The sequence below is a fragment of the Agelaius tricolor genome, unplaced genomic scaffold (assembly GCF_023055355.1).
Source record: "Agelaius tricolor isolate 1412-34295 unplaced genomic scaffold, bAgeTri1.0.p SCAF_13, whole genome shotgun sequence".
NCBI lineage: Eukaryota > Metazoa > Chordata > Aves > Passeriformes > Icteridae > Agelaius > Agelaius tricolor.
Window position 1 is genome coordinate 20,872,786 of NW_027269273.1, and position 21,268 is coordinate 20,894,053.

General features: G+C 41.6%; 1 protein-coding gene across 1 annotated transcript in view; it reads left to right on the forward strand.

Moving 5' to 3' along the window:
- Window positions 1-3,134: 3,134 nt before the first annotated feature.
- TBC1D12 (TBC1 domain family member 12) overlaps window positions 3,135-21,268 on the forward strand; it is a 41,656-nt gene continuing 23,522 nt past the window's right edge. Inside the window, 3 exon segments of the mRNA XM_071439123.1 lie at window positions 3,135-3,194; window positions 3,196-4,142; window positions 20,387-20,510. Of these exon segments, the coding sequence (XP_071295224.1) occupies window positions 3,135-3,194; window positions 3,196-4,142; window positions 20,387-20,510 (1,131 nt within the window).

The window sequence follows — 21,268 nt, forward strand, 5'->3', positions numbered from 1 at the left end:
AGGTAGGTTGAGAACAACTGGCCAAAATGTTCTCAGGGACAGGGCAAATGGGCTCAGATCATCTCCTCATTCAGTGACCCCCTTTTCACTTCATCCCAAAAAGATGCCTCCCCTAACCACACAGAGCTACTGCCTGAGCAAGTGACAATCTCAGGCTGAGGAACATGAGGTCCTGTGTTGCCTGTTGACACTTATTTGTTCCTTTTCTTCTGCTTCATCTGTGTCTGTTCTCTGCCCATTTTTGTGCATCTCAAGGGGTGAATTTGTACAAAAAGGAAGAGAAAACTTGAAGTCTGTGAACACATCATGAGGTTTCTGGCAGACATGGACAGAGACTGTGGATCAGGTAAGTAAGTGTCTAATTGGTTAACTGGATAGAAAGGGAAAAGCAAAAGAGTTTTGGATCATAACAGAAGTGGATTTTAAATTTCTTTCATTAGTATCTTCTACACTGTTAAGAATCTGTGTTATAACAAATCTGTTTTGGATGTGGTAATAAATATTTCTTTTTGTTTCTATTTTAACCTGGTTTCAGATAAGGGCAATTTCTAGGTAACTCTCTGTCCATATGGATTTAATGATATTTAAACCAGGAACATTTGGATACATTGGAGTCTTTGGCTTTTCTGTATTTTGATGGTGATAGCCAGAAGGAAACAGAAGTCTATATATAGGTATATAATCTAATTTGCCCTGTCTGGTAGTGGGAAACACGGAGGTTACATGGAAGGAGAGAGAGTCTTCCAGTGACTGTTAATAATCTGGAAAGGTTCCTGGTGCCTAACAGAGCAATGACAGCTACAGCTTAGCCTATAGCAGTGTTTTTGGCACTGTTTGAACCACCACAAGCATAAACATACTCAAGCAAAGTAATACAGACTGAACTGCCTTAATACAGGTATACAGAGTGTTTGATCCACAGGCAGTGTAATTTAATTCTAGGACTGCAGCAGGACTGGGAGTGTGCCAAGGAGAAGCTTTCAGTGTGCAGGAGTCTGCCAAACAACTAAATGAATTGTTAGTTACACTCTGCAATGAGATCTTGTCCAGAGGGCTTTGTATTAAACATGCAAACTGCTATTAGTGGGCTGCAAGATGTTCTTTCCAAAGGAGTGAAAGCCTTGGGAGTAAACTGCCAGAGATCACAACTATATTGTAAATAGAAGAACATCTGAGGTTTTGGGAGCCCTAGGGAACAGCTCTTCCTATACATTGATTTGAGGAAGCCATTCCATGTTTTAATTACAGAAGTAATGAAACAGCTCTGAGAAACCATCAGCTGTGTATTGGTTATGGTGTACCTGTTACAGTGGGTATTTCAGTTAGCAGCATTGATTGCACAAGAGTTAGACTAATATTTGAATCCTTGTTATGTTGTCCTTTTGATAATGAGAAGTTAGTGGTGGGCATTGGCTTATTAGTTACACAGTTTGTTGTTCGGGTTTTTTTACAGACTACTGTTTTTCCTCAGTCTTAGGGAACAAATTATAAATTACAGTTTCTCATTCATAATCTGCTATTTAGTCCCACTTCTTCTCTGTGAATTGCTCACAACATTTTGCAAACTACCTGCTCATCCATCCTTACTCATTCAAATCAGACTGAGCTGAACTGGCTGAACATTTGCCTGATGATGGGAACTGCTGAATTAATTCCCTGCTTTGTTTTGCTTGTGTGCACAGCTTTTGCTTTACCTGTTAAACTGTCTGTCTTTATCTCAACCTGTGGATTTCCTTATTTTTACACCCCCCCATCCCACGGGGAGATTGAGTGAATGGGTGTGTGGGCCTTAGCTGCTGTCTGGGATTAAACCACAGCAGTCCTGGAGGTGGAAATCAATGCAAATCCAATGAACCAAATGGTCTTATTTTGTGCAACACAATATGCTATCCTTTGGAAGCCCTGGCACAATTACCAGCTGCCCTGCTGCACTGACTGAAATTGGTGCAGCACAACCCAGCCCTGTGTCACACCCTCAGGCCAGTCTCCATTTCACTCAGCTTGTTTAACATCTAGGAATGCTTTGCTGCTGCTGCGTTAATGAAATCACTGAGGGTCTGTTCAAGGGTGACACTGCCATAGAGCATCCCAGGTAAACAATGAACACTCTGTTGAGAATGATCACAGACACTCTCTGGATCTGAGTGTTTCCTTAAACCTGAATTTCTCACTGGTAAAAGCAGGAGAGCCTCTGTACCACCTAGGATGTATGTTCACTCAGCAGGCAGAGTGATCAGTCTCCATGTGTCTGAGATGACCCAAATCACGGCGGAGAACAAAAAGCCTACCATCTTAGTTACAGCAAAACCTTAATTAGAAAGCTTTAGCTAACAAAAAAGCTTAATTAGTTCATCTTTGTTAATGGTTTCTTTTGACCAAAGTAGCATACAAAGTGTTCTCACAAGCAGTTCAGATGTCATATTCGAAGGATAGGCAATCCTGGAAATATTTATTGGGCACTTGAAGCCTCTTTACCTCTTCTTTGACTTGTGGCCTTGCTCTCCCGCCGGGCCGAAGGGACTGTAATAATTTGGTTTTTCTCTGAGAAATGTGGCGGGAAACAGAGCTGACGGGACCTATAAATGCCCTCCATCCGCCTCTCCAGCATTAACCGGAGGAGTTGTGACATCCCATCCCTTGCTCAGGAGAGGATTCACCCCAGGATTTCGAAGTGCCGATGTCATTTCCCTTTTCTCCCCGTCCCGTCTCCCCCAGAGCTCAGGTAGGTCCCGTCTCCTCCAAAAAGCGATGCTGCCCTGCCCGTCCCTCGTGCCACAGCTCGGCCGCCGCGGGGGCAGCGGTGCCGGGGCTCCCCGGGCCCTCCGCCGCGCCGCTCGGAGCCTGCCTGTGTGCAGTGCGTGTGCAGCCGGGACAGTTCGCTCAATCCCAGCCCGGGCGGCTCTGGGGCAGGGACGGAGGGATGAGGCGGCCGGGCTGGGCTTTCCGCAGCCGCGGCACATCGGCGGAACGCGGTCCATGCTGCCAGCCCCTAGGCGGAACACGGTACCGGGGGCGCGGCGCGGCCTCCACAGCGCCCCTGGCGGGCGAGGGCCCGTCTGGGTGGCATCTCTATGGTTCCGGGTGCGGTCCTGCCGGGAGGGCGAGCGGGCGGGCGCTTCCTGCCCGGCCTCTCTATGGTGACTTTCCGGGGGGAAGGGCCGCCGCCGGCGCCGCGCGCCTGCGTGTGCCGGGCCCGCCCGCCCCCCGCCGAGGCCGCTGCCCGACGCGCGGAGCGGCGCCGGCTGCCAGCGCTCGCGGCGCCGCCGGTGCGGAGGAAGGCGCGCGCGCCCCGGCCCCCGCCGCGCCCCCGGGGCTCCGCGGCGGCAAATGGTGGGGCCGGACGATGCCGGAGCTCCGGGCGGCGCAGCCGTGTTTCCCGCGGGCCGGCAGGAGGCGGCGGAGGAAGAGGCGGCGGAGGAGGAGGAGGACGGGGAGCGGGATGGGAGCCGGGGCTCGAGCCGGCGGAGCGGCGGGCCGGGGCAGGAGCGGCTGCTGCAGCGGTACCTGGCGGCGCTCGGCCCCGCCGCGGCGGCGAGTGGGAAGCGCTGCCCGGAGAAGCCCGCGAACGGAGCCGCCTGCGCCGTGGGCCCCTGCGGGAGGATGACCAACGGGGACGTCGGCTTCCTGCTGCCGCCGCAGGAGCCGCCGCCGCCACCCCCTCGGGCAAGACGGGATGAGCCGGGGCCGGAGGAGGAGGAAGCGAAACTGCAGAACGGGGGCTTCCTCTCCTGCCCGGCGGGAGGCGTCCCCTTGGGAACCGCCTTGGAAGAGCCGCTGAGGAGCTGCCGGCTGCGGAGCGAGGCGGAGCGGCGCGGGGGGGCGGCGGCCGAGAGTCCCTCGCCGCCCCGCAGCCCGGGGGGCGACGCCGGCAGCCGGGCGCTCGCCGCCCCCGCCGCGCGGACCTGCTGGGACCGGGCAGAGCCCGCTGCCCTGCCCCCGGCGTCCCTCGGCTTCACGGACGTGAACCTGAACTCCCGCAACACGTACGAGGTGAGCCGCCGCCGCAGCGCCCCGGAGCACCTGCCCCACGGAGGCACCGCGCCCGCCGAGCCGGCCCCGCCGCCGCAGGAGCCCGCGGAGAGGGCCCGGCACCGGGTGGGCATCGCCGGCGCCGGCAGCAGCTTCGCCGAGTTCTTCACCAGGTAAAGGAGCCGGCGGCGGGGCCGGTGAGGCCGTGCCCGGCAGAGCCTGGGGCCAGGGGGATGGATGCGGGTCTGCCGGCCGGGTCACGGGCGGCCGTGGGCTCTTGTGCAGGAGCGGGGCTCGGGGCAGCAGGGTCTTGCACGAATTCCGACCCTGACGAGCTCTTTCGCTAGCAAGCAGCTACTCTTAGGGCAGGATAGAGGCTTTGGACGTGACAGTAAGATGATAAAGACCCTTTTACGACTACGAGCTACATGGACTTCAAGCTGGAATTTGCTTCCTGTACCAGGGCATATCGCTGTCTGAACGATCACAGTGGTACTCATTAAACCGCTTGGAGAACAAAGTGGAAGTTGGTGGTGGTGGAAACGCCTTTCAAATCGTCGTGGAAATTGCCAAGTGTTACAAAGCATTTCCTACTTTTTCCTACTTGTTGACGGTGTAGATAGTTTACTTATTTAGTTCTAAGTGGTGAAAACTTCAAGGACTATGCTTTGTGCTTGAATTGACTTGTGTTAAGTTTCTAGCACAAAACCGAAAGCTGTGGGACATCCAGCTTTGTCGCCTAGGATCTCTGTCGCATTACTCACTCTTTAGCGTACTACACAGGAGGTGCAGCTGGACCATAATAATTTATAGCACACTCTATATAATTTCCAGCAGTTTTAAGTCTCCCAAACCGAGGGGTTATAGTTGTTGTTCAAGTCGCTGATAGGACAGTAGGTCTCTAAGTGTTTTAAGATGACAGAATAAGATTAATTTATTAACTGAAGAATTGAGATGGGAGAGGTTTGATCTCAAAGTGGGATCCCAAATGGAGAAATGGGCTCCCTCTGCCAACTCTCAGGAAACGGGGAGATGGTTTCTTGAGGATAAAGATAGTAGCAGTTGAAGAATAAGTTCGGTGCACACACTTTGTTTCAGGAATGGACTGAGAGATTCCTGCTATTCCATATTAGTGATCTTCCATCCCATGCTTTCGTTCCTTTTTCCTCATGTTATGTGGACTGCAATATATTGTATGAGAGTAGCTCAGTTGGTTGGAGAATGGTGCTAATAAGGCCAAGGTTGTGAATTCAGTCCCTGTCTGAGCCATTCACTTTAAGAGTTGGACTCGATGACCCTTTTAAGTCATAATATTCTGTGATATTACCTTCCTTTTGCCTCACTACTTGAGCACATATACCAGTAAAATTTATGTTGTTGCTTTTTGCCCCAAATCAAAAATTGATTCAAATTATGGAGCATTTTCCTCATAGATGCTGTGGTTTAACCCCAGGTAGTAACTAAGCACTACACAGCTTCTTGTTTTCCACCCCTTCACCCCTGGCCCCAGTGAAATGGGAAGAAAAATCAAAAGTAAAACTTGTAGGTCGAGATAAGAAAAATTTGGTAATTCAAGCAAAGTAAAATATAATTATAATAGTAAAAATTATAATGATAATATAAAGAAAAGCCTGAGTGATGCACAACACAATTGCTCACCACCCACTGATTAATGCCAGACCCTTTCCCCACACACTGATCAGCCCCTTCTGGGTAACTCCCTCAGTTTATGTTCTGTGCATTAGGTTTTTATAGTGTGGAATCCTTTTGGCCAGTTTGGATCACCTGTCCCAGCTATACTCCCTCTCAGCTTTTTGTGTGCTTCCTCACTGGCAGAGCGTGAGACACAGTCCTTGACTTAGGATAAGCACAACTTAGCAACAAACAAAACATCAGTGTGTTATCAACATTGTTCCAGTACTGAATCCAAAACAGAGCTCTGTACCAGCTACTGGGAAGAAATTAACTCTATCCCAGATAAAACCAGGACAATGGAAAAGTTTGAACTTGGTGTACAGCAGAAGTGGTCAATATACATTGATATTTGCTGGTTTTAGTAAAGGCTTGGGTAATAGATGAAAAAGTGTAATTGCTTCTATCCTGACAAAAGCTGTAGTACAGACACCTCAGTGGAAGAGTGGCTCTCAGGAAATCCCATTTCACAGTGCCTGACTGGCCCAGCTGGCTGTGCCTCTGGTGCATTTGGCCTGGTGAGCAATACTGGCTACCTTCTGTTCTGCCTATACATTCATAAAAGAGCCTTAGTTACAGCTGATTTAATCTCATCAGCCAAAATGAGATTGACTAATGAAAACTTCCAGTGATTTTCTTTAAAAAAAATTTCAAACTTGTCTTGCTTGACGGATTTGTCTCTAGATAAATAAATACTAGAATGGGTAATATCCATTATGAAAAGTGGTAATAAAACTTTTATAACTTTTTCAATAGTTAGTTCTTTTCTTCTGAACCTGTTATTCAAAAGCTTAGACTTCTCACTTTTATTTTAAACTGTCCAGATTAATTCAAAGTTGCCAATGTAAGTGGGTTATCCTATAGTTCTTAAAAAGAGGATGTCAGTAATAAGAACTGAAATGGTATAAAAAATTGTCCTGTGTTTGAATGTTTGTAGCAACTCTACTTCCTTGTGAAGTTCTCAGGAGAAGGTTGCTTGTATTTGTGAATGTGCACAGGCTCATAAATGATGTTGCTCCCCAGAGTTTGAGTTGTACCAAGTGGCTGTGTACCTGAGAGAGAGCAACTCCTTTGAGTTTTGTCAGAGTGTAGCTGCTCCCACAATGTAAAAAAAGAAAACCCAAAAGGTACTGGATGTGCTACATGGGTAGCCCAGCAACCCATGTGTCTAGGATGTTTTGTGCTTGTAATGCTCTTTGTTGAGTTTGCAAACTGTCTAAAATTTGGTATTTCCCATTGTGTTTTTCTAATAGCCATAATAATATGGAAATGATTCTAAAAGCTGGACATTTCTTGCAGATACTTAAAAAAGAGAAGGCAAAAGAAGTCCTACTGCCTTCAGCTTTATTGTTGTAATTGCTGTGACCAAACAGTTTGATCAGACAGATCTGGGTTAGGAGGCTGCTGTTTCCAGCTGTTCCAGCTTGTTCCCAGCTCTTCAGTTATCAGAATGACCTGCTTCATAGTTCTTTGAAATAATCCATGTTAATTGTCTGTCTTCATTCACTGAACCAGAGAGAAAACTGATGAGGTGAGGTGGGGGAAAAAGCAAGCAGCTGTCATCAGATGCATCTTATCCAAACTCTGTGACAGGGAGAGTGGCTGTGCCCTTGAGATTGTCATTAATAATTACTTTAAGATCCTGAGAAAGTTTGCATTGGTGACTAGGACCTTTTTTTTAGGTGAGTATTAGGTATGATATATGGCCTTGGAATCTTAAGTTGTATTTCTGCCAAATCATTAAGCCTGTCAAATCAATACTAACAACTTCTAACAGAAAAATAATTGGTTTTGCTGTACATCTTGTTTTTCTTCACATGTGAAGTAGGATGCCACAAGTAGATCAGTATGTGGAGCAGAGTGTCATGGCAAGGAAAATTGCATGGCTATGGTCAGTTGTATCCACTGTGCTGCTGTTTTGGTCAGAGCCATAAATGGCTTTTTGGAAGTCACCTGTTGCTGCTTTGTAGTCCTGTAGTGTATAATTCATAATGCAGTCATATACAGGCATTGTTCTGATGGTTTGTGGTCTTACACAGCAGCTTACAAGGGCAATGATCTGTTCTTGGTTTACTGGATCCCTGTTGGGTGCAGAATGGTTCAGTGAGCAGGAACATTGCATGGACAGTTGAATTAAAGCCATGATTATTACCTTGACTACAGTATGCTCTAAATGTGCTGCTTTTGGGGGCAGAGCAAAACAGTAAACCAAGAAGGTCAGGCAGCAGCAATCCAGGGCTGAGAGCAAGACTCGATTCTGAACCTTTTCTAAAGATGAATTCTACGTCATATTTCTGTAGGTAGGTACCAGCCATCTTTTCAGCTTGTGTAGATATTGTACCTTTCTGAATTGTGTATTTGCTAGACAAATTTAGGTATCTGGTAGTTGGCAAAGTTTTTTATTCCTTGATTCAAAGCATACTGTTGACAACAGTGATATTTGCTTTTTTAGTAGTAGAGCACCATTTTTCCAAGCACTTGTGTTCCAATATTCACCTAAGATTCACAATGAGATTAATTCATAACTGCCACTTCTTGTAGGTCTTTGGAGTGTGCTGTGAGAAATAGGTGTAAGGGTTTACAAGCATGTATGGCTAGTTGGCACACATATTCTTATGGAAAATGTCTTCAGTCTCTTACTTACTTCCTTCATTGCCCAGAGTGATTGTGTTTGTTGTCCAGAAGTTTTGAAAAATACTCACTTGAGGAGGTGATGGAAAGTTAAAAGAAGTCAATATTTGTAGGCACAAAGCACTAAGAAATCACTGAAGCTCACATCTTTGTCTCCCTCTTTGTAAACACAGCCTTGAGTAGGTAGTCCTTCAAAAGCTGCTAATCTTCTTGCCTTTACAGATGTCCTTGGCAGAGACTGGAGGGTTGCAGGGAGGCTCACTGAGTATTGTCACTCAGTACACTGTAGTGTCTCTAGCTATGTAGTTTATATTTCAGTTTATTACAAATTACCACTTGCAGCTTTTTGCACTATGTAGGCATCTACTTAGATGGGTCTTGTGAAAGTTTAGTACCAGAATCAACATTTCTCTTCGAGAAAAGCTCTGCATACATAAATCATCATGAAACTTCAGGGGATGTACTGGGCACCTATGGAGAAGAAAAATCTTTAGTAGACTTCTGATCAAAAATGAATCAAGTGGGAGTGGGTTGTCCTTGTGACAGGTCTTCTAAACCTTCCATTCATGTAAAGATAAGAAAACAGATTGATGGGGTCACTTCACAGTGCTTAATTTCTATTCTGCTATTGCCTGTGCCTGTATCTTGATCAGATCTTACTGAAAAAAACCTGTGTGTTTTATTTTTGATTTTGGTGTTGTTTTTACATTGTCCAGATTAAAACAAACCGAATGAAAATAAGTAACAGCTATACTGTCAATATATATTGAAAGATGATTACAGAGAAGAGTTAAGGGAATTCATAAAAGCTTCCCTGAGAAATCATGAGAGCACCCTTCTCCCTTCTGTTTTTGGCTGGAGTTGTTTCTGCTTTCTGTAAGTAATTTTGTAACCTAAGAGAAGAAATGGATACATATAATTGCTTTGAATTAAAGCTGATTGGAGAAAGTAAGCAGGAGTACCTGGACCCTAATCTGTGGTCAACTTCAAACAGTACTCTTTTTTTCCTGAGTTACAGACATAAGTAACTTGATAAAATAGGATATGGCATTCATATTATCAAGTTGAGAAGCTCCTCTGTGGATTCTTCCTTGACATTTGTGAAGAATGATTTCTTTTGTGACGTTGTGTTCACATGTTGACCAGTTTCTGACTTTCAGTGGGTGTTTCGCCATAGATAAGATGCTTTGCACCCATGGAATTAATTTGGTTAGGGTGTCTGTTGAGTAGCAAATCAAAGTGAAATTTCAGGAGCTCAAGCAGAAGAATGTTACGTTGATTTAATTTTGGATAGGTTTCAGAAGGCCATGTTGCTCCAGCTTCTGTCTGCAGCAAGTCTTTCCCCAGTTACCCCCTCAAGGAAAAAAAGCTGACTGAATAGATGTCAATTCTGAAACCTCAGATGTATAGTCTTCATCAGTCTGTAATGCCTAAAGTATTGTTAGCAGTTTTTCTACTCTCTTTGGTCGATAGTGTAATGGACAGTGTTATATTCTACACTGGTGCATATATTTGCACTAGGAGTTTTGTAATCCTAGTATGAATTTTCATGAAGTAAGTTCTCATTAAACTAATACTGTAGGGTTTTTTTGTGGGGGACTGTGTGGATTTTTTTGAGCCAAACAGCTTAAATTGCTGTTTTGTATGCAGCAAACTGTTGGAATCATAGCTTGTTTTGTTCAGGACTGTTATACTGAGGCATTTAAACTTAATCTGAAAGCATCTTCTCTTCTCCCCCTCCCCTTCATTTTGCTGAAGGCCTTTTCATTCATTGGTCTCTTCTGCTTATTTGGGGTCACAGGGTTTCTTACAGAGTATATTGAGAGTAGTGACAAAGTGAATGGAACATCTCTTCTGAATAGGCTATGACTAAAAGAAGAATGTTTTACATGGGAAATAACTACCAAAGGAGATCACTTAAATCACAGCTGGCGTCTAAGAAAATGATAGTTCTATGTTTTTGCTCTCTTGGCTGTTCCAGTTATTCATTAAGTTATTTTGTCCTGATTGCTTAAGAATAAAAAAAGGAGTTTAAGGGTTTTTGGTCACATTTCATTCATGTCGATGAAAAAATTGTTACTCCTCTCTTCAATTTATTTGAACTACTGAGATGTTTACGATATAAACATCTGTCTTTTTTATTTATCATAATTGGTCTTGTTTGTTGTTCAGCTGGGAAGGGACTAGGTTTATTGAACTGGGTGGTTGGCACTGCTTTAAACTTTGCAGCTTCTGTGTGTGCATCTTTTTATTATTGCTTTCTAAGGAAGCGAAGCACGGTTTCTGCTTCATCTCTCTAGTACTGCAGCCTGTTTCCGAGGTCAGTCAAACCTCTCAGAGTCTGAGAGAGCTCCAGCATAAAAATCCTACAGATTTTAGAATGAAGTCTGAACACAAGGAGAGCCTGCAGAAGAGACTGATAATTTGCCTCTGTATTTTCAGAAACCAGTCAGCTGTGCAAGCCACCTGCAGAGCATTTTGCTTCTGGCTCGATATTGGGGTAACAGTCTGAAGAAGAGTGTGGCTGTTGTGTGGGTGAACTTATGACTTCAATTAGTAGAAAACTAGTTTTCATGGTCATAGATGAGTTTATTCTTTCAGAACTTCTGAGAGCCAAACACTCAGGCTGGTGTTCTTCTGAATTCCTCTCCTGCTTTCTTATGGCCTGACTGAAAAGCTGTAGCCTAGAGGAGTACTTTCCTACAATTTTTCTCCCTTCTCCAAGGTACTCCTTTATTAAGAAGAAGCTATGTTCAGTTTCCATTGTTATGTTGGGTGCACATTGTAATGTGCTCTTGGGTAAGTGAAAGAGTGTCTTTTGATGCTGTAGCATAATAAAAGCTTCCTTGTTGGCTCCCCTTGCCTGTGACATTTGTTGGTCTAAGCTTCCTGAAGGCCAGCTGTAGAATAGGCAGTCTAAGCTTGGCTGTGGTCAGGCCTCAGACCTTGGAAAGTTCTGTCCTGTGTGTGTTGCTTCAGCTGCCTAATGCATTCATTAATGTAGGATCTTGTCTGTCTGCTGCTGGGCAATAATGAAGCAGTTTGTGTGCTGGATGCCAGAATGCTTTAAAACTCAAGCAATCCACTTGCTATCAAAGGTATTTGTGTGGTTGGCATCTGTCTGCCTTAGGTAGCTGAGGGAACTGGGGTGGTTTGGACAAGAGAAAACTGAAGGGAGACCTTGTCATTCTACAAACACCTGAGAGGAGGTTGTAGTGACATGGGTGTCAGTTTCTTTTTCCACTTATCAAGTGATAGGATGAGAGGAAACAGCCTCAAGTTGTGGCAAGGGAGGTTTAGGTTGGGTATTAGGAAAAGCTCCATCACTGAAAGGCTAGTCAAGCATTGGAACAGGCTGCCCAAGAAGTGGTTGAGTCACCGTGCCTGGAAGTGTTTAAAAGTCATGTAAGTGTGACACTTAGGGACATGGTTTAGTGGTGATCCTAACAGTGCTGGGCTAATTGTTTGACTCAATTATCTTAGAGATCTTTTCTAACTTAAATGATTCTATTATTCTTGCTTTTTCTTGTTGTAAACTGTGTTTTGCAAATTGCTTGCTGTTCCTCAAATTCTGTAAGTAGTGGAGTGGTAGATTGGAAAATTTCTTCCTCGTGTTTAGAAAAGATGTCAGGCAAAACTGAATTAAATCAGTCCCCTGCCTTCTTATATCAGCTAATAGATCAAAAATTATTTCTTGTGTTTTGTAGTATTTCTGCAATTGATCACCGAAGCAATGACAAAATCTATTGTGAATTGCTAGTTGCAGCTGAAACCCAGTGCACTGAGTGACTGCAAAAGTGCTCCAGTGCTTGTAGTGCTACATTGTGCAATCGAGTAGTTGACAGGCACTCTGTCAGGCACCAGAAAGGAAAAATATTAACTGAGCCTTAACCAGGCTGGTCAGAGTTACAATCACCCCTGGGACAGTCTGCAAAACAAAACTCTGCCCTGTGTTTGAACTTCCAGTTCACAGACTTGTAGGCCATGTCACAGGCTGGAAATCTTTATCACCTTTGTTTTGAAAGCATACATTGTATAGAAACATTTGAACTATAGGTATAGTGATTGCCCTGATAAAGCTGGTGAGTTTTGCCTTAACTGAAAGTGAGTCACATCTAGAACAATTTCAGGTGCTTTGTTTAACTGAGTTGTACTTTGTGAGATATCTTGGTGAGCTGACTGAAGAATTTGTTATTGTCCAGAAACAAAGGAAATGTTTCATCCCTGCTTCTGGTATTTATATGATCCTCTGTGAGCTGCTGTTGCTCATTAAGCTGGAGAGTGAAAAAGCATTGATGGTTTTCTGTGGGACTAGTGAGCTGGATTGACTTGCAGGGTATGGAGGGTGTGGGAGCTGATGCAGCAGAAGGGATTGTAGGACATTACTGTGCAAGGAGGAGAAATGCACTTCCCCATTATGTGGGTTTGTGGGAGGAAGGGCACTTGTTCCTCAAGCATTGTTTTGCTTGGAGTATGTTGCTCATTAAGTAACTGTGACTTTGATGGATTAGATATTCCTGGCCATACAAAAAAATACCAGAAAATACAGATACACAGAATATCTGTAGTCAACTGGTAAAAATTCTCCACTTCTCGCAGCTGTGATCTAAGACTTTGTTTTAAATGCTGTGGGTAAGAGACCTTTGATCATTATTAGAGAAGATTGACCATAGTGTTTGGTGTAGTGTCAAAATAGCTTTATAACTGCCTGATCAAATACAAAAATGATAGAACAGTCTGGCATAAAGCTCTGCTTTGCTACTTCTCTCTGAAAAGTAAAGGTTGATTCTCTTCCTTTATTTGTATTAAACCATTCTGAAATTTAACCCCATCAATTACCTTGCTTATGTGTCTGCTTATTTAGGAACGTTTTTGAATGCTTGAACTGCTTGTAAAACTGACCTGGGCAACAGCTCTTTGTTAGGAGCAGAATGTAGTCTGGTAAAATACAGTTTATCAGTGAGTGTTCTGTACAAAGTGTTCTATAATACTGCTCAACTCTTTCAACTCTTAAAACTTCCCAGGTGTTTGTGTACCTGTAGTAAAACTGGTCTGCCAGCAGAGTTTGTAAAGCCACTTTGGGACTGGTATTCACTAGGAGCTTGATAAGAGAGTTGATCTAATTAAGTCTCATCAGTGCAGTTCCATGATAGTTCTGTCAATCTTTGTCCTCTCCAAGACACCAGAGGCCACCTCCTTCCAGCTTCTCAATCCTTAGCTTGAGAACTGTCCTTGACAGTTCATCAAATTTCAGGTATACCTAATTGTAGCCAAGGCTTTAGTTGATCACTAATACAAATGGAGACATATTTAATTAAAAAAAAATACTACAAGCTTGATCTTGCTGAGGATGGTTGTTTTTCTGGGTAGGATTTTTCATTTCCTTATTTTATTTGTTTTTATTGGAGGGGTGGGGAGAGGAGAGAGGCCAAAAGTTTGCTTGGGTAGCATCTAAGGCTGCAGGTTTAGAGTATTGCAAACATTGAAGCTCCTTTGGAGAGGGTAGTTTGGAATATTCTTTGGGTTGTCTTGGTGCAGAGAGTAAGAGGAGATCTTTACATCTAGAAGGTGCTAAAACTAGAAACCTGTAACAAATCTGTGGTTGGGGTAATAAAATTAAAAGAGAATCTATAATCTAGCTGCTGTTTGTAGCAAAATGGTGGAAAATGTAAACTGTAAAATTGGTTGGGTCACATCTCTTCCAATATAGGGCACAACTTTGAAACTTGTGCTGAGAGCAATCAAAAATGTGTTGGATCAAAATGGGCTGACACTTGAAGCTATTGAAATTAAAAATGTAGAATGCCTGTTGCTCTGCAGGCTTTGTAAGTGGCTAACCAAAAGGGTTTTATTTCCTTTAAATGATTCATTATTTATGCTTAGAGTTGAGTTACCTTTGTTTCTGCATGTAAATTATTGAAAAGTCTTGTTTAAAGCAGAGGGCCTAATTCTGCTTAATAAAGCAATGGGGTTTTTTTGTCTGCTGTTATTTCCAAATTATTTCACATGAGAGCATAACAGAATGGCCAAGACTCGAGTATGGAGAAGAATTCTGCTGTGTTCTTAAGCAGCTTTTGTGTGTTATGCCTGGTAAAGAGATGCCAATATGAATTAATAGTTCTTGTTATGTATTTGGCTATGGAATATTCCATACAGAATATGGAATTGCAGGCATGTAGAGGTTTCCAGAATTTGTTCTAAAAGTATGGTTTTAAGTAAAAACAACTAATTTTATGGTTTTCCATCTGTAAAAATGTATCTATAGCAATTCCTGGAACATGCCTCTTCTAACTCCTTACTGATACAATTCTCTGGGTAAAGATTGTTGGGTAAATAAGTCATTTCCTTATCAGCTCATCTTTCAGCTAATTCAAATTTCAACAAGTTTTAAGCATACACCTATTTTGTATGCCTATGAAGCTTATTAAGAAATTAGCATGGGGTGGAGCAAGAGCAGATGGCATGTACAAGCAGAACTCTGTTCTTTGTGGGGATGCAAAATCAGTTGTTTTGTAATACAAACACAGTTTTTAATGACTTTTGTTACTTCATTCCTTTTACATGCTCTGAGGTTTTGTTGGAATCAGTAGATTTTTAATGTTATTTCAGAGAAATTTAACTTCAGGGCTTTTAACTGTCTTTTTGTAACTATATTAAAAACACAGAGAAAATGTACTGGGGTTTTTTTGTCCAACTTGGTGCTCATTTGTAGCATTACTTCTATGCTGGATTTCCCTTCTTTGTGATTCTGTGAGGAAAAGCTATGTATGATAGAGTGAGGATGTTCTTGATGGGATGCTGATTCCTTCCTGTTTGTGTGTTGCTTCCCTGGATTTAAAATGATGCAGTTGTCTTATGCAGTGTTTACTAACAGGTACTAGGTGCTTAATCAAAAGGAAAATCTAATCAGCCCTCACTTCCTCTGTCAGATCTCATGGCTTTCAAATCTTGTTTTCTCAGCATAACAATTCCCTGTTATCAAAGCTCTTGAAAGATGGGTGCAATGGGAAGAAATGATTGATGATGGAAAATGACAGTAAACCAGATTGTTGTGTGTAAAGTAAAAGTCAGAAAATATTTTGACAGTTAGCTTTTTTATCTGAAAAAAGTAACTTTTACTATGTTAGTATAACTTGAAGTCTCTTTTTGTAAATTATTGGGTAAACATTTTGAGCAAGCTCAAAGTTATCTTGTTAAGGATGAGAAATCAGAGAATAGTAGTTTACCTTTCAGCATTGAGATATAAACACAACATTGATTTATTAGTAAAATAATCCTAAATTATGTGTATTTTATTTGGAAAGATTTTTTTTGTTGCCACTCTGTATGTTTGCCAAAGGTGCCCATAGTTTAGTGGTTTTGTTTTGGTTTTTGGGGTTTTTTTTTTGGTTGGTTGGTTTTTTTCTGTTTTTTTTTGTTTGTGTTGGTTTTGTGTGTGTGTGTTTTGTGTTTTTGGGGGTTTTTTTTGTCTAACATAATGCAGCATTTCAAATTAAATTAATTTTTGTATTAAAATGAACTGTAAGGAAGCATACTTTCCTCATGTATAACAGTAGTGATGATTATAACATGGTTTATGCTCTCCTCTAAGACCACTTGAATTTTGCCATTTTTGTGTAGTGCAAGATGAATAAATTAGAGAAGAGTAGTCTCATTGTTAGTATGCTTTATATTATATTCATCCTAATGGCTAAGGTGTAACTCCAACCTTCCTCTACACCTGAAATCTGTCTATAGATCGGTGAAAGTGTCAGAATAGGTGAAGCTTGAGCCAGTCTATGGAGTTGTAATGATTGAATGATTGGGAAGGAAAGCTGCTTAAGGTGTTGCTGGGATGCCCAAAGCAGTAGAATGCTGCCAGCCTGTTGTTTGTGGCACACAGTGGAGTTGTACAAAGGGAAGATCCAGGTATGTTACCTTTGTTGAAAGAGCTGTAGCAAAATGATGTAACCTTGAAACGAGGTTAGTTTGACATTTTTGGTCAAACAAAAGATTCTTGTCAGACTCCTGTTCTTGTGCAGAGGTCACTCAGTTGTACCTAGAGGCAGAGTGCTGGAGATGGAGCTACCCTGAGCCATTCCTACCTGCTGCTGTTCAAAGCACTTCAGCTTTATTGGAGTGGCTGTTGTGCAAATACAGCACAGTCTAGTTTTGGATAAAATTTAAGATCAAGGTTGAAGTAATTGTCTCATATTTTCCAGTAAGTTCCTCTAAATCTTGGAAATCTGTTGTCCTCTTGACCTGTAGCTACTTGGAAATCAGAAATAAGTTTTTTGTGTTGAGATTTTTTTTGGGGGGAGGGCAAGTCAAAACCCCAAAGTAAATTAAAAAAAATCACTAAAGTATCAGGTTCCACCTATCCCCTTCTGAGACTTAATTCTAATTGCATTTAGACTGCACTAATTAATCTTAAATAGCAACAAAAAAGTGATTTCAAAAGCAAAAGAGGAATGGAAGCAAGCAATTTCATTAGTAGAAAATAGTGTTAATGTCACCTGTAGAAATTGTTAACATTTTTGAATTGCTGTACCACCAGTATGGTGAAATTTGCACAAAGTAACACAGGCAGGAATAGTTGAAGCAACACAGTTAAAAATAAGGGGGAAAACCACCAGTCATAGCTGTCATTACAGCTGTTGCAGTTGTGTGCTCACAGCCCACAGGTTTTTGTTTAGTCTAATCCAAACCATGTTAGCAAGAGATGTCTTGGTCTGTGCCAATAACTTCTCATTCTGTGGCACTTCATTTTGCTTTTGAGCTCGTCAAGGCACCTACTGAAACATTTTGGAGTGTCATTTGAGGGTGTTAATATGTGTTATATAAAAGAAGCAGGGAAAAAACCCCTTGCAGCTTTCCCCTGGGCTTTTGTAAACCAGAGCTTAAATCAATGAACTAATTTAATACTTCTATCCCATGGGTCCTTGCAACAGAAAGAATTGTTCAGTTCTAAAGTGTAGACTCTCTTTTAATGAATTTTGAGGTTTTCAAATGGATTTTGAGATTCTGTACCAAAATGCTATTGACTTTTCAGCCATTTCAGTAGTTGACTCTTCCCAGGATCAGTGAGAATCATGAATATTCTAAGCAGCAACAAATACATCAAATCTAGTACACTTCCTGCAGTTCAGTGAATGCAACTTGTAAGCATTCACAGATGCTGTTCCTTAACACAGCTTTTGTAAAGCTTTGCTGCTGTCAAGAACACCTCAGATGTGTTACTGTTCTTTGCCAAAACAATGTATTAAGAAGTGTCCTTCCATCTTCAGCAAAGCCTATTTGTAATCTCTCATTAATTTCTTTCTGATTAGAATTCCTGTGTGAAGTTTATTCTGACAGGATACAAAGTTTTACGAGCTCTTAGCCTTCACAAGAAACAGACTTCATTGAAATATGTGCTCAATAAAAGTTAAACTTCATTCCTTCCAGACTACATTAAAGAATGTTTGTTTTGATGTTTTATTTGTTTAAAAAACCTGAAAAATTAAATCTTGTAAAAGCCACGAGCATGCCTAAATCTTTTTGTATTGAAATATTAATTTAAAAAATCTGTATGTTTACACATTATTTTTCTTTTAAAAGGAAAACCAGTTACCTGGTTAATAATGAACCAGCTTTGATACAATGACAGATTGCCATCAATATTAAATGCATCTTTCAGCTTCTACATATGCTAGAGGCAGTGGAGTTCAACTGCCAAGTAACCCTGGTGGTTTTCCATAGTGTGTACAGAGACTGGGTAGTTGTTGCTACCTGTGAAATCAGGAAAGATGCTCCAGAATGTACCTACCTGCATACCTGCTTTTGGGGGAAAAAGTCTTCTCTAATGAAGTTCAAATACAGCTGTTGCAGATTTAAGGGTAAGGCTGTGGGCTAGTGCAGAGTCTTTAGAAAACTTCTGTCTTGTTTTGTTGTTTATTCTTTGAGTGCTCCTCCTTCCCTCCTGAAGACAATGTAAAGCACTGTGAAAAGTGTCCTTATGAAATGAGCCTTTGTTATTTATGTAAGCACACTTTTTTTGTCTTACAGAGTGGATCTGTTTATTTCACTAATAGTGTTCAGTTCTGGGATTGACTGAGGATGGTTTTTTTCAAAGGCATGGGTACCATGGCTGGTCTTTTTCACTGTTCCTCCTTTCCAGGCTGTGTATCAGAAACCACTGTCTTGGAGCTTCTGAGCTAACTTGGATTCCACAGGGATGGATGAAGATATTACAAATTTCTCTGATGGGGACAGAGTTGTGGAATGTGTGGATCACAACCAATGCTTCCTAGAACAATTTGTATTAAACTATTATTAGTAGCAATGGCTCGATTTCAATAATGGCAAACAACTATTCGAACCATGCAATCAGTTATTTCCAAACATGCTTTCCCAGTAATTGGGTTGGAACAACATCCGGGAGACCTCCACAGAAGTGGCACAGTGTACTGGGGCACGAACAGATTCTATTCTCTTTTGTGGGCATTCCACAAAAATGTCTCATGGTGTTCTTGTCAATCAGGTGTGTGTGTAATCCTGATCCTGTACTCCCTGCCTGCCTATAGCAATTGCTGTTTTCTTGAATGCAGTCTTTTAATTTTTTTTTTTTTTTTTTTTTGTTTTTGACAAGCTGTTGATGATGGTAGTGAGTGGCAGTGGCCTCAAATGGAGTGAAGAAAGTCTTGGTGTTCTGGGTTTCTTGATTTTTTTTTTCCTGGATTCCATGGGACCACCAGTCTTGAGTTTTAACAGTTTTTGGGAGGCTTCCATGCTCTATCAGCACCTACTTCTCCATCTCTCCAGCTTGCTGTTTGCTGGTGGCTAGACCCTCAACTACACACAAGCTCACAGGCTGTAGAGTTCATTCACACAGACTTGCACTGAAGGGATTTTTGACAGGCATTTGCTTGTTTCCCAAATAACAAAAAACATTCTAGGAACAAAAAAAATAACTTGTATATGAAGACCATACAATGTCTTACAAACACTACAGTTCCTAATTGTAAAGCTATGCTGTCTGGCTAGAAGCCCTGACAGCACTGGAATTTAAGAGCCCTGAACACTTTTCAGACAGATTGTGGTTGTTGAAGCATGCTCCTTTTATCTGGGCAAAGCTAGGAGACTGTTTGCTGTGCACAAACATGACTGCTTCCAATTTGAAAAGGAATTGTATTTTAAAATACAGCAAATACATTAAGTGAAGAATAAATCTGAGGATCTCTTTTCAGAAGAAGAGTGTGAAGTTAGCTAGTTAACACTACAAAAACATCTTCCACCAAAAGTACTCCCCTATTCTGTTCTCTGAGGTCAGCTGGTAAGCTTCCTGAGAAATAACCTTACAGGCTACTGAGCTTTTAATCCCTTTGTGGTAAGAGTTTCTGGAAAGTAACTTTCCAGTATTCAGAATAAATACACTTCTTTCATTTTTAAAGCACTTGTACATAACATGCTCTGTGGGAACTTGTGATTGGAGTCAAATAGTACAGCTGAGTATGTGACAAGTGGCCACCAACACGGTCTTGTGATGGTTGGCTTTCTAAGAAGTAAGAGCAATGCAGTCATCTGCCTCTTTGGGTGTAATTGCTTTAGGCACTGATAAAGCTTGTCTGCCAAACTGAAGCTGTGTGATTGTTTCCTGGTTTTCTAGTCCATGCTATGAAAGTTGAAGCCATGAAGATTGGTAGAAGTAATAATTCACCATTTTAAAAAAAAATCTCTTTAAGTTACAGGGTGTTTTTCAGCTGTAGTCATTTCATTCTCCAAATAAATCAAGAAGAAACACTTAAAACAAGCCCCAAATAAAAGTTTGAGAATCTGTGGTGTGCTGTTTATATATAAGGAAGTGCCTGCTATTACTAAAAAAAGGTCTGATAAAGTGGTTTAGAGGTAAAGTTGAGTGTTAAATACAAATATTAGCATCAAAGCACCTGTAATGAAAGATGCTCCACTTCAAATTAATTACTTGAAAGCAGAATGCATTTTGCATTTGCTGAGCAGTAAATCTCTACAGTTCACCCAAGTGAACTGGTGGAGAAATTGAAGAAATGTAAATAGGATCAATATACTTTGTTTATATGCTTATAACAAACAAAACAAATCCATTCTCTCTTTTCAGAAACTTCTTCACTAAAAGGACAAAGGAACTCAAACCTCCTGTCCAAAGCGCTCCTGGTTGGAAGTTGTTTGGAAAAGTCCCACCCAGGGAAAACCTTCCAAAAGATTCCAAAATTATTCAGCAGGTGAGTAAACATCACACAACTCGAGGTAGGAAAATTGTAAAAATAGGATACAGGTACTGCATTTCTCTGCTGTTATATCCACATTGGTGTTATATGACCACAGGCTGCTCTGAGAACATTCTTTTGGGGCTTTATTTAAGTAATAGTAGTTACTAAGGAACTTGAGTTTTATGATTATTTTGTGATGATGATTACATTGATAATTACATTCTTCAGTACATCTCAGTACTTATAAAAAGTACTTCTAAAAAGGTGGTATATGTTCAAAAAGCACTTAAGCTGGTTTTATCAAGACATTAGAACTTGCATTAATTTCCCATAAAATTTTGTCTTATTTAACATGGCATGCTGCAATAGGACTCATTTTTCTATTGCCATCCTTGTCTGGAAGACTTCCTATATAGGTGACCTGTGACAAATTGCTTAGGATTCTGAAACATGTAATCTTCTTTAAATTAAAGTTTTAATCTCACTGAAGATACTTTGTTACAAAATAATACTGTAAATTAAACTTGGTTTTGAGCTACTGGAATTCTTCACAAAGACACCTCTGATTTCCTTTCTCTATCACAAGGTTGCACTTCCATATAATTGTTCCTGTGGAATCTGTCTTTGATAAAATAATACTAAAATATCAGTGTTCAAAGGGGAGCAATTGGTAATGTATCGTTACTGTAATGTTAGTGTGCAAACCTGAAGGTGAAAGATTTGTTGACATAAGAAATATGAATGTCCCCTGTGTTGGTTAAAACAGTAAC